We start from the raw sequence: 13,138 nt of genomic DNA, 5'->3' as shown, positions 1-13,138 counted from the left end.
AGACCACGCAATTTTTGGACGCATTCTATCGGAAAAAAAAACTGTGCATTAGATTCGTGTAAATACGGTAAGTAGTGTGAACTCATTTCAGGGTCAAAATATACTGAGTTTTGGCCCGTAGAGATGGACACATGCCAGGGCTTTCAGTCAGGATCAAATCAGCCAAAAAGTTGAATTAGCCACAGTCAAATAAACGAAAGTTTATTGTATTCAATTCAACTCAAGGTTTTCATGATTATATCATATTTACAACGCCCATTAAGGCAAACACAATCACAAAAAATTAAGTGGAACCTTTCTGAAGAGGAACTGTCCAAGATATGCAGAACATTATTTGTTGGTGGTCGGCGTGGTGTTCAATGTTACGCGTGGTAAAGAAGCATGTCGGGGTTATGTTCATGTATTATGCACTATTTATTTATACATATGTGAGGAGTATGAGCAGAGATGCACATATTTACATTGCTGAACACAGCTTTGTCTCAGTTTAATGCATCCTCTCATTTTGAGTCCCTTTTTTTTTCAATTCTCACTGGTCGGGTGTTTATCAGGGCATCCAGTAGTGCATGCCATCTCCCTTTTAGTACAAGCTGTGGGGTCTGATGTGGGGATTCTCACACCGTACTCTTTGGACAAAGGAACGACAACGCAGTAGTGCAAACAATCACAAGGGCATTTATTGCACCTTTCATACATCAATGCCTGCTAGCCGAGTTGCTATCCACAAAACATGCCGATGGGCGCGCGACAAATCTAGAAGTCCGACTCACCGCGTCCTCGCGAGCGAATATGTTCGCCCCATGCTGGATCCCAACGCCTGGTCGCTCGCGTGTATGGTCACGCGAATCGTGGCGCGTTCGAAGGCGGCCACGAGAGGCGGTCTCGCAGATGCATCGGTCGCCGCGCGCGCGGAATGTCCGCGCTGTTCGGCGACCCGCCGGGGAAGAGCGTCGCTCCACGTGCGGGACGGCACGTCCGTCCCGCTGGCTGGCTTGAACCTCAGAGAGCAAGCGCCTTCCTTTCGGCGCCCAAGTAACCTCGCGGCGTTAGCAGCGCAACACCCGCGCCATCTCTCGGAGTGCGCTTCAACCACATCGACCGCGCTGACATCACGCAGGCCACGCGGTGAAGCGGGACCACAGGAGACGCGCTATGCGGGAAAACATCAGGGGAGGCGCGAGGGTCGCGCATCCCCACAAAGCTTAGGCATTTCTGGCCTAGGATTAACGCCTCCTTTCTACACTGATATGAATCATGGGGAATGACGAAAGCAGACGGGCTTATAGAATGTTTTGTGCCAGCGTGCCTATTGGTATCATGGACAATGGATCGTTTGTCACTGTACTCTGGATAGCAGCTATCAACCGTGAACACAACGAGCTTAAACTTCACAATCTGACCATGAATTGGGAAAGAGATTTTCTGTCTTCACATTCTCGCCCTGTATTCGAAAATAATTTTTCGGCCAACTCGACATATATAATGCTAAGCATTAAAACAGTGGTCTTACCTCAGATGCTTGATGCACTCATGATACAGATGAATAAGGGCCAGCCAATTAGGCTCACACTCCAAAAAGACGCTCACTAGGGCACTGTCACAGAAGCGTGAGCATGCACAAACCTTCTCCTCTAAGATCCACTTCTCCTCCTGCAGGGCCGCCAGCCGGCTGACCAGGTCATTGTTCTCCTGCTCCAGGAGGCCAGGGGATGCCTTGTTGGGAGGCGGGGGAGCCTGGAATGATGGAGGGTAAATACGGGCTTAAGCACTAAAGGCGGCTAGGCACCAGCTTCGTGCAGGCCTGTGATAATGACATGTGCCACCGCAGACCCCCTGCCTTAATCCCATTCTCTTATCATTTTTCTCCCTTCCTATCTCTTTAAATCCCTCTACCCCTTTCTGCCAAGCAAACTGGACCTTTTAATGCATTAGCACTAGGAGGGTCCAAACAGAAAAAAGTGTATGTGTCTTAAGTGTGGGTCATGTGGTAGACGTAGAGAAGGGATGAGAGGGGATAGTAGAGCCAATGACTACACATGACTACAATGACACATGACTACAATATGCCTAGTTGGCTTGCCATTGCATCCACACTATTCAAAAACAAACTCTCATCCACACCTTCAAGAGCTTAGTTGAGCCTGAAGTTACTTGGGCACAACACAATGCAGCCATGACTAAATGAGACTGGTGTAACTAGTGGCTTCATTTCTCCTAACAAAGGCTATGGTATACAATTCTGCTTTGGCAGCTTGACCCACCTGCTCTCCGTTCAATGACAATGCTCCGTTGCTGTTGTTGTTGGTGCTGTCCTTGGAGTTCTCGTTGTTGGCAGACACGTAGCTCCAGGAGCCAATGCTGCTTGAGTCCCCTCGCTGTCGCTCCTCACAGCTGATTGGCTGGAACAAGTCATCTGGACACACGGGGAGCACACAGCAAGAGAACCCTTCGTAAAGGCTCTCAGCCAGCTAGGATGACATCATTACTCATGAGCTTTCAGACACCACAACATCTAGGATGTGTTGGTGATAGCTGCTTATCATTTATGACAGTCATGTCAATTTGTTGGTACCAGCAGTTACCACAGCCTGCCACAGTGGTTCAGTGGTTGTGGCATTGAACTATTGGTGGTGGTGGTGAAAAACTTTTATTGCTCTCAGAAGAGAAGCACATGGAGGTATGCATAAGGGCCGCTCCTTAAGGGCCCGGCCCTTAAAATGAGCACGTTTGATTTCTGACCAAAGCAGTAACAGTCTGATGAGGGCAAAATGCAATGAAAGCTGATATACTAAGATACAGATGTAGGTTAAAAATCCAAGCAGCCAAGATCGTTCTGGAGCCCTCCACTACAGCTTTTCTCATAGCCCAGATGTCGCTATCAGACATTAAACTTAATGAATGAATGAATGAATGAATGAATGAATGAATGAATGAATGAATGAATGAATGAATGAATGAATGATCAATCAATCAATCAGCCAACAGCTACCATACCCACATTTTTATTTCAAGCTGGCTACCCTTTCTACCACGAACATCAATGACGGGAGCAGCCATCGGGCAAACTGCAATGACTAACCCTATGAAAAAGATAATTCCTCAAGAACAACGTAAGGGGTCACTAAAGGCCAGCTAGATTGAAAGATTAGGCTTCAATAATAACAATTTGTCATTCATTGTGAGAACAGAGCTTTTGTACTGTATTCAAGAAAATGATGAAAATGAAAAATCAGTCGCCACCTATTCTGAAACTACAATACCTCTCATGTGATGTCAGCACTGCCTGATTCACAGAGAACAGCAGAGAGGGAGGTCACATGGGTGGCAACGTCAACTCGTCCATCTTGGCATAGGCGATTAAAATTCAGGAGCTGCAGACATACTTTCGGTAGTAATTTCATACAAAACAAAGTCATATACTGGCACCCAGAAAACAATGATAGGCTATTAGATTGATAATCTATGGATTTAACTTGGCTTAACTTTTTCCTTTAGTGTGAGGTATAGATGCTTGCCGTCCCAACAGGAACTCACACAGAACTCACCAGATCGTCCCAGGCTGGTATCGTTGAGAATTTCCTGTAGCCTCTCTTGCAGTTTATCAGCACGCTTTCGCTCTGTTTGAAGCTGCCTCTTCAGCTCCTTCACCTGAGATAGATGAAAATGCAATGAGCTTAATAAGATTAAGATAATCACAGCTATAACATGCTCACCATTGACAGGCCCTTCTTATCTTGAATTTTGCGCTCCTCCACACTGTCCTTTATTTCCTGCTTCAGCCTTTTCACCTCTTCCTCAAACTCACACTTTTGGCTGTTTGAGATCTCCAGTTGGATGGTCAGGTCCTGAAACAGCACAATTCACTGCAGCTTGTATGGATGCCCGGGACAATATAAGAAACGTGAGAAATCGTAATCTTAAACCATCGTTATAGTTACTTTAACAGTGAAAAACGGCACAATGTGCATAGCTGAATGAAAAATTTTTGGGTCTTATGTGCGTATTGTGCTCTGCAGACTTCTGCACAGTTAGGATAGCACCAAATTTTCCCATCACTTTTACTTTAACACAAACTGTGATTTTTCATTATTTTTTTCCAATTTCATGAAGGCTACACAAATAATGATGGAGAATTTTTTTAAAACTTCATCCCTCTGGATGATGCGAGTAATGTACATGCAAGTAATGGTTTAAGCAAATTATGTCAAGACCTTCACAAAATGAAACATAGCAGAAGCTTAATGTTTTAGTACAACTGCAAAAGCCATACTGAATTGTTAACAAACCACACCGATGCACCCTCAGTAGCTTCCAGATAAGTAAAAAATCCACTTCGTCTTAGAGTGCAACACTCCATGAGAACATCCTGAAGGCAACTATATGGTACAGTGAAGCTCAATGACTCATTTTTCATGGGATCCCACACAGACAAACCTCGATACCTAGAACACGGATATAACGAATTATCAGTCAGGTCGAAGCGAATCTGAAATTTGGTTGGCCATGTACTTAATATCAATAAGTACTCTTCTGCAATACATAGAAACCGAAAATAGGAATTCTGACATGGATATAGCAAAGAAATGTTTGTTTGCAAGTTGCTCAAAATGTGTATTTTAACATAAAAAAATGCCACATAACTCGGCAAAAGCAACTTGAAACATTCTGGATGCTCACCTGCATATTGGCCAGCAGCTTTGGCTTGATTAGACCTTAGACCACAGCCGGCAAGCCAACATGCCAACACCGTGTGCTCTTGCAGATCACACGGTTGCAATTAGCGATGGTGCAAAGCGCATGTATGCAGTTTATTATTGTTCCCATTTCATGTACTGGCACGGTAATCCACTGATCGGTTATCAAAATCCAAAGGAAGCCCTTTGCTGGCCAGGTGGAAAATCACACTTGTGTTTTTTCTGCACAGACATGATCGCAATTTTTTTTTCTGCCGATATCCGTGTCTATGCTGACATAACAAACATCAGATATATTATAAAGGTGTTCTCATGTCAGGTGCAAAGTGAGGTTCGAATGTAGCATAAAAAAAGACAGCAGCATGCGGGCATAGTGGGGGCAAATTCCCACCCTGATCGCGTCATCCAGCTGTTCCTTGAGCTTGCTGTAGTCCTGGGACAGGCGCGCTCGGCACTCGTCCAGCTCTAGCCGAGACGTCTCAATGGCTGCCTGCAGCTCGTCCACGCGTGCTTGTGCCTCCGCTCGCAGCTGCACAACTTCTTCCTTGAGGGAAGGCAGCAGCTGTTTGTACATTGCCAGGGCTGCCTCATTCTCGGCTGCCTTTGCAGAGCGTTCCTGCAAGATATGCACACAGGTACAATGGTACAGTCCCAAAAAAAACATGCTAGGTGTTCACAAGAATGTAGTCCGGCATCGGTAGTTGGGAAGTACGTGGAGCTCCAAGCTTCAGGCACAGCAGTTGAGACATTGCAAGTTCCAGTCAAGAAAAGCCACAGCACTTCCAGAAGCAGAAAAGGCTACTGCCCCCCTTTAACACAAATGCATCACAGTTTCAGCACTGTTCTTTGCTTTCATAATTAAGAGTTTTGCAGGCTTTCCTACAGCGAATGGCTCATTATGGTTCATCATGTAGTTTACAGGTTCATGCACTTGCATAACCATTATCTCAAACTTTGGCACCGGTCCAGTGGAAGTGCTACAAGCCTGTGGTATGGCTTCTGTGTGCTTCGAGCAGAATTCTATGCCAAGCTTTTTCTCCTATGAGTTGGTTGTAAATACTAAAAAAAAAAGGTATTTTGAGAAACGTTCACAGCAAGACTCATTAGCAATGATGGCGTTACATTATGACAAGCCCAAGTATTGTGCGTTTGGCTCCCCACACTATTGTGCAGGACTGGGTAGGGCTTTCCACAAGATTGCTCATGATTGCACCGAATTGAGAAAACAGCTATTTGCTGTGCATAACTCTGCAAGCATTCACACATCCACATATATGAGAAGGTTTTTCTTTTTAATCAATTTTTTTTTTCTCAGCACTTTTAAGGCCAATTGTGCATTTCATGCTGGATTGAGGTATGCAGCGCTAAGAACAATGTGGTTTCAGTTCTCCTACCTGTTCAACCAGCAAGGCCTCATTGAGCTGGTTGAGTTTCTCTTGGAAGAGCAGCTCCAATTCCTGCACGGCCTGCCGGTGCTTGGCCTCCTCTTCAAGCAGGTGGGCGCCCATCTCCTCCACCAGGGCCTTGCGTTTCTCAGCCACCTGCACACATAAGCAGCCCCAGTACCAGTCACACAACATGCAATCCGCATGCCACAGTGACAGCATCCCAGCCTGCCATATGCCTTCAGCTCATGCCTGCCATATGAGCCGAAACTACGCTGCCCATTCCCTGTCCTATTTCTCCTTCTCTGTCAGGACATCCTGTGAGCACATCCTGCAGCCGATACTTGGAACCTGAACACCGTCAGTTAATTAATACTGCGCACTAAGAGAATGTACTATACTTTGGCATGCACAGCTTGCACCAAAAACTTGGGACTTCAGTACAAAGTGAGAGTAGCCCAGGATAAAAGGGAACAGGGTACTCAGACTCGTCCTCATGAAAATGTGGAAGTTGTTTGCAAAAATTCGCGAGGAGATGCCCTTCATTAAACATACGTAACACACCTTTTTTTTTAAAAGGTGAGGGCATCAGCGTGGGCTAGCTGGTACATGCCAGAGCACAAAACTACAGGACAAGGTAAGTTCACTTTCTTGCCCTGTCTCCTGCTTCTACATTGTTTCGACTCTGGCATTGCCTTTAATGCCAGCAATTCAGAGTGGCTAAATAGACCTGCTTGGTCATGTGAGCAGACCCTTTCCTTTAATCTACAGAAAATGTTTGTCCCTGCCTTGTATAAAAGAGAAAAGAGCAAAAATATTTAAAAACAAGATGTATAACATGGACAAAAGAAACTCTCTTAGCCACTGACCTTGTTGGCCTCTGAGGCTGCAATGGCACTGCTCCGTGAAGCATCCTCCAAACCATCAATGGTATTTTGCATGGCAGTTATCTTGGACCCCATCTCCTGAAAACGAAATGAAATTTATCAAGTGCTAGATCCAAAAACCATAAGCATTACATAAAGACATCATAGCACTGGCGCAGGCATTGTCACCTAACAGATAAAGTAACTTGGCTGCACAAAAGACACTTTTGCACAAGATCTCCTGAAATGGGAATGTGAAGTTAGCACAGATCGCAGCTGACAACTCAGCTGTCACCACAGCAGTTTTTAGAGGCAGGACTACATTTGTACAGCAGTTGCAAGTGTCATGTCTATTTTAATAAGTGCCATCAGCGTGCGTGCCACGCAAAAAGGCTGGTCTTTAAAGAAAGAAAGAACGGAAAAGAGGTCGAATGGTGACAGCCATAGTAATGCCAATGACAGCCATAGCCACCTATATTTCAGTGACAGCCATAGTAATTTTTCTAATGGCTATGATATACAGCAAAATCTCGATATAACGAAGTAGGTTAAACCAGCGATTTGCTTCGTTATATTGACATTTCGGTGTGTTGAAATTCAACCTTTTATGCAAATAGGTACAATCACCAATCTATTTTTCTTACATGGAAAGGGGCCGCAGAATTTCCCGAATTACCGGGCAATCGAAAAAAGCAAATTTGAATGAGAAAACACTTCATTTTGATGAATCTGGGAGTCGGCAACGAATGACATGGTTTCATGCCACGTTGACGATATCTTCACATCGGCGGCATGAATTAAGCGAAGCCAGCCACTCCACCCCCGCGGCTGATAGCGTCGCCCACACTGAGACAATGCTATTGTGAAAAGCGCCGGCAGGAGAGTACGAATGCTTCGTCTGCCTCTTGCTCCAACGGATCGCTGAAACTCGACATTACACAATGCTATTGTGAAAAGCGCCGGCAGGAGGGTACGAATGCTTCGTCTGCCTCTTGCTCCAACGGATCGCTGAAACTCGACATTACACAACCTTCAATACTTGTTACAGAACATAATGCGGCTCCACTCCGCTGGTGGTCGCTCTTGCTGCGCTGCACGTGATTCAAGAGGCACGTTTGCAAGCAGCGGCTTGTAATTCAATCGTTTGACCATCTAAGTCCACAAAAGTTTCCATTTACTGTCTCGGCATTCCTTTGCGGCGGAAGCGAAATTTCGTTATATTGAAATCGCATGCAAACAAACTTCGTTAAATTGAGTTTCTAAATGCGTGGTGTTCTATGGACAAGGTTATGAAAAGTTAGATACTTTGTTATATAGAGAATTTTGTTATTCTGAAGTTCGTTATATTGAACCCGCCATGGTTGCTCAATGGCTATGGTGTTGGGCTGCTAAGCAAGAGGTCACGGCATCGAATCCCGGCCGCGGCGGCCGCATTTTGATGGAGGCGAATTGCAAAAACACCTGTGTACTTAGATTTAGGTGCACATTAAAGAATCCCAGGTGGTCGAAATTTCCGGAGTCCTCCACTATGGCGTGTCTCATAATCAGAAAGTGGTTTTGGCACGTAAAACCCCATAATTCTTCTTCTTCGTTATATTGAGGTTTAACTGTAGGTTTAAAGGTCTCCAATCACAAGCACAATATGAGAAATAGATTACCTCGTTCATTTTAAGAAGGCTCTGAGCCCGTGCATCGGCCTGCTCGCACTTTTCGGTAGTTTCTCGAAGGAGCATCTCTAAGGACGCCTTCTCGGCAAGGGCTTGTTGCAGGCGTTCCGGAGACGCATTGTTCAACTGAAAAAAAAACAAAAGCAATTCAGAAACCATGCAGCTAGCTTAGTCCCATTGGCTACTCAGCAGGCAAACAGGAGACACCTTTGCACAATCATCAGTGGCTTGCAATGCCAACATCTGGCATCCCGCTTTTGCATAGACTCAATCACAAACGCACGCACCTATGCCCAATGGATTATCGTACTTAAAGGAAAGTGGGTCAAAGACGAATATAGATCAAACCCTATATATAGAACTCACCGAGAAATAAAAAATCATAATTCAAACATAGGTCAGCTCATATATTTCTAAAAAAACAAAAAAGTTTTAACATGACACACATTTATTAACTGTAAGCTCAGCTACTAAATCTCACTAGTAGATTCCAGAAGCTGCAACTTCGTCGGATGCTATGCAGGCATCCTCAGCAACCCAAACGATGTCCTCCTCGGTGCTGTCGAGAGTGTTGGACGCGCAGCATTTGCTAAAGCCTCTGTGGGTAATCTTCACACTGGCTTTATGGAGGGAACGACGAAGGAACTTAGTTAGCTCAGTATTTTTACTACCCTTGTTCACAAATATAGGTCGAGATTGTTTGGTCACCAATATAAATCAATAGTTCACTTTCGAAGAAAAAAAAAAAAGGTCAATCTACATTTTAATAAATACGGTAGTACCGCGTTCCTTCTAATGTGTGCGTAGAATGGGGTATGGCAGAAGCCTGCTGTTTCTGAATTTACTGAGTTAAGCATCAGCCCCATTAGATATTAGCCTGGTCACACATCATGCTGGATTACGTGACGTGGCCCTCCTGAAGCACTCTTCATGACAATGTCACACTTCAAGTAAGTGCTCCGAGCTGGGTTCCGGATATGTCAGCATAGCCCTTTGTAGGTTCAAGACATGCACCAATTACCTTAGTCTCAAGTGCAGTGATGGTTTCTTCGAGCTGCTGAATGGTGGTGGTGCTAACAGTCTGGTGGTCCTGCTGGGAGACTAGGGCACTGTTCAGCTGGCTCTGGAGGCGCTGAGTCATCTCCTTCAGCTGCTGGATCTCGCGGTCCTTGGTCACCTGCATCGTCTCCAAGGCCTTCCTGTAGAACCGTGAAGCGGTTCTGTCAGTGGCTAAGAAACAAGCTGCACCAACAACTGAAAGACTGGACCAACACACTCACTTGCTGTCAGAAAACACCTTGTCCTTTTCTTGCTGGATCTGAAGAAAGCTAAGGAGAGACAAAAACAGGGTGTTAGTCTTATGCCCAGATTGCACAATTTTAGCTCTTGGAAGTCCCAAAGACATTATATCTACGACGACTGTACACATTATGCAATGGCACGCATAAAAACATGCTTACTGTATGTGCACATGCCTTTCTTTCCCGTAATTCGTCAAACAATCTAATAAAGCACCTCTTATTATGTTTAAAAATGTGCTCTAGATATTATGCCACATTTTCCCAAGAAGTTCACATATCAATATGCCGCAAGCTCAACTGTCAAACTGTTGAGCTTCGCTAATTTTAACCAACCAAGCTTAACCCACTAGACTGAGTCAAGAAAGACTGCTCACAGGCAGTGAAAGCAAAGAATGTAGTATATCTGACTGACTGCAAACAACCTGAGCTACACTGAAGTTTCTGCACCCCAGAATTTGCATCGGCATTCATTCAAAATCTACAAATACATGCAATGCAAAAGTAGTGGTAAACATTGTAACTGATGTCTAGCTTTTACCTTTCATGCTTCCGTTTTAATTTCTCCATCAATTTTTCATTTTCATCTTCCATATTCTCGGTCACTTCCTTTAATTTTTCCTGTGATACAACCAGAAACAAAAATGAAAAAGAAGGAAATGTTGTAATGCCACTACATCAACCTTCAAATCTTTCAGTCAAAACATGTAAATTAAGAAAAGGACGAGGAAGTTATCCTACCTCTATTTCGGACAATTGTTTCCTAAGCATGTTCTTCTCTTCTATCTCAATGTTAAGTCGAAGTTTAGCATCTGAAAGAGGATAGAGAAGTGAGAAAATACTCAGATGAATTCATTATTGGGGCTTGTTTGTTATTATTTAAAAGGTAACTGAGGTCAGGAAATGAGCTAAGACACCGGTATTACACATTCGACCGCTCATTCACAGGAACAGCGGCAGCATTAATCACACAATGCATCTGTCTCGTAGCTCTGACTTAATCACATTACCTGCCCTTTATGTATGGAGTGAGTGGTTATAGGGAGAGGCTGGAAATACGTAGCACATCAAGGCAAGACAGGGGTGGCACTTGTGCAAGTGATGCAGCGTGTAAAGCACAAGGCAAGCACGCCAACATCTTGTTTGTCTCAGATAAGACATTTTGCATTCGCATTTAGCTGACTCGGGAGTTTCACTTGACACCAACAATGTCAGCCTTTTCTCAGGCACGTTTCAAGGCTTGGAAACACAGCTGTGCTATGCATTTATGCGCAGTGCACTCAAAGCAGCTGTTGTAGCTCTATCGTAGCACACTTGGCTGGCGCTCGGTAGTCCAGAATTAAATCCTGACCCATAATGCGAATTTTATTTACAGCCTACAACTGATACAAATCATGCTCAACGCTGCACATCGATTAAGGAAACAGGACATCAATTGCTGTAAAGTGTCCACAATGGAATGCTTGCACACACATATCCTTTGGGTGCACTTCACCACAATTACATTCTGTTACCATTCATAACAATGAGAAAAGCTGATCAACAGATAAACATAAGGAAGCCTACCTAGCGCCCTCTGGTCTACTTCTTCGGACAGGCCGTCTTCACCATCAACCATGAGTGGGTGATCGGGCGCAGGTAGCAGCCCATTTCTGAAATGCACAAGGATCACGCACACTGTCACCTGGAAGCTCGTGGAAGTTGACAGAAGGCAAGTGAACAACACTCACGTGCTTCCTCGGAGTTCTGCAAAAGAGCAAAGATACAAAATGAAGCGTGTTTCAGAGGTAGTCAAGCAACCGAAGAAGCACAGCAAGAACGATCTGAAAATCTCAGACACTGTCATAATGTGTCTTGAACAATATTTATTTCTGGATTAATCCAACAAGCTCCAGTCACTGAACAGATTGAAAAGGCTGCCCATGAAGTGCATCGTAGCCCCCTCCTACGGCACCTGCACTGAACAACACTCTTTATCTTAGATAATGGCAAAAGGCACGCAGGTTTGGTTGTTTTGATTATCTAAGTCAGAAGGTGGCATTAATGTTAATCAAATTTATAATGGGGGCAATACCCCCTAAACACCAGTGCCAGACATCCCACCATACCTTACATGCTGTAACACAATGCCTGGCGATGCAGTTACCCAAGGCCTGTTCCGGTAAGTTTTACCGTGGCAGATGTCAACTTTAGACCTGATGAAAATTAAACTGTATATTCAGAAACTTCAAACTCAGATGCCTACTGATAATTAAACAACTACTGCCACATATCCTTGAAGTTGTAAAAAACTTGAACACACTTTTCACTAATAAAAAAGGATGACATCGAGCGTGAAGAGTGGGAAACATTTTTAAGATATTAATTTGACACTAGAGTTGGTTTCAAAATGCCAGACATGGTGTCATTGAAAATGTTATGATGTCATGGCAAAGAGCTAAATTTCCCGACCTTTTGTAGCTATAAGGCTAGGTATGATGATGCTGTTTATAGAGCAGTGAACAAGAGCACTGCACCCATTTCGTATGGCTACATTCACGCAGGGGCATAGATGTTTTACAGCTTTATTATACGCCAAAAGGAATAAGAAAAGTAAAAAATTTCTTGTCACTACCCCTTAAAAGGACGTTAGAGAAACACTAAATCAGTTCAGACTGATAATGTATTGCTTGAAAATTTTATTTTCACTATTTTCAACATAACAGGTTGATCATTAGAAGAGAGAATAAGGTCAAAGTCTCTTCCTTTTTTTCACACCAAAGCTTCAGCGCCACTATGCCATCATGACGAGATGAATTTCAAAGCATTTTTTTTTGTATTTGTGCCGCATTGCCTTAGTAATATATCCTCAAACTTTCCGTGTTCAAATCCTTGAATTCTTTAGAACCCAATGTACTCCATTTTTACCGGTAAACAATTAACTAGGCCCCAGCAGATGCAGTCGAAATCCGTGACATCAGGGTATCATGGTGCATATGCTTCAAGGTGGCATTGTCACCGGGCTTTTGTTCTTGCATGTGTTCTGGCTTACCGAGCCTGTTCTCATAGTAAAAGTGGCCGTTTTTGGTATCGGGGAAGGTTAATTTGCTAATACAACTCAAATTATCTTTCTCTATATTGACCCTTTAAGGTATAGAGAATTGGTTACCCATAAAATATGAAAATTCGCACCTTTGTGAGAGGTACTGCTTTTAGAGTGCAACACTGTAAAGTGAGAAAAAAGCAAAA

At 43.9% G+C, this 13,138-nt stretch overlaps 1 protein-coding gene across 1 annotated transcript in view; it reads right to left on the bottom strand.

Annotated features, from left to right (window-relative positions):
- LOC135921276 (GRIP1-associated protein 1-like) overlaps positions 1-13,138 on the bottom strand; it is a 37,929-nt gene that overhangs the window by 11,304 nt on the left and 13,487 nt on the right. Inside the window, exons 6-19 of the mRNA XM_070538950.1 lie at positions 11,641-11,656; positions 11,477-11,562; positions 10,652-10,722; positions 10,452-10,531; positions 9,893-9,940; positions 9,634-9,811; positions 8,604-8,738; positions 6,949-7,044; positions 6,089-6,235; positions 5,086-5,310; positions 3,714-3,845; positions 3,546-3,648; positions 2,262-2,413; positions 1,624-1,734 (exon numbers count right to left, since the gene is read on the bottom strand). Of these exons, the coding sequence (XP_070395051.1) occupies positions 1,624-1,734; positions 2,262-2,413; positions 3,546-3,648; positions 3,714-3,845; positions 5,086-5,310; positions 6,089-6,235; positions 6,949-7,044; positions 8,604-8,738; positions 9,634-9,811; positions 9,893-9,940; positions 10,452-10,531; positions 10,652-10,722; positions 11,477-11,562; positions 11,641-11,656 (1,580 nt within the window). The remainder of the gene's footprint in view (positions 1-1,623; positions 1,735-2,261; positions 2,414-3,545; positions 3,649-3,713; positions 3,846-5,085; positions 5,311-6,088; positions 6,236-6,948; positions 7,045-8,603; positions 8,739-9,633; positions 9,812-9,892; positions 9,941-10,451; positions 10,532-10,651; positions 10,723-11,476; positions 11,563-11,640; positions 11,657-13,138) is intronic.

This window comes from Dermacentor albipictus, chromosome 5 (assembly GCF_038994185.2).
Source record: "Dermacentor albipictus isolate Rhodes 1998 colony chromosome 5, USDA_Dalb.pri_finalv2, whole genome shotgun sequence".
Lineage (NCBI taxonomy): Eukaryota > Metazoa > Arthropoda > Arachnida > Ixodida > Ixodidae > Dermacentor > Dermacentor albipictus.
This window is presented reverse-complemented; position numbering and strand designations above follow the sequence as displayed.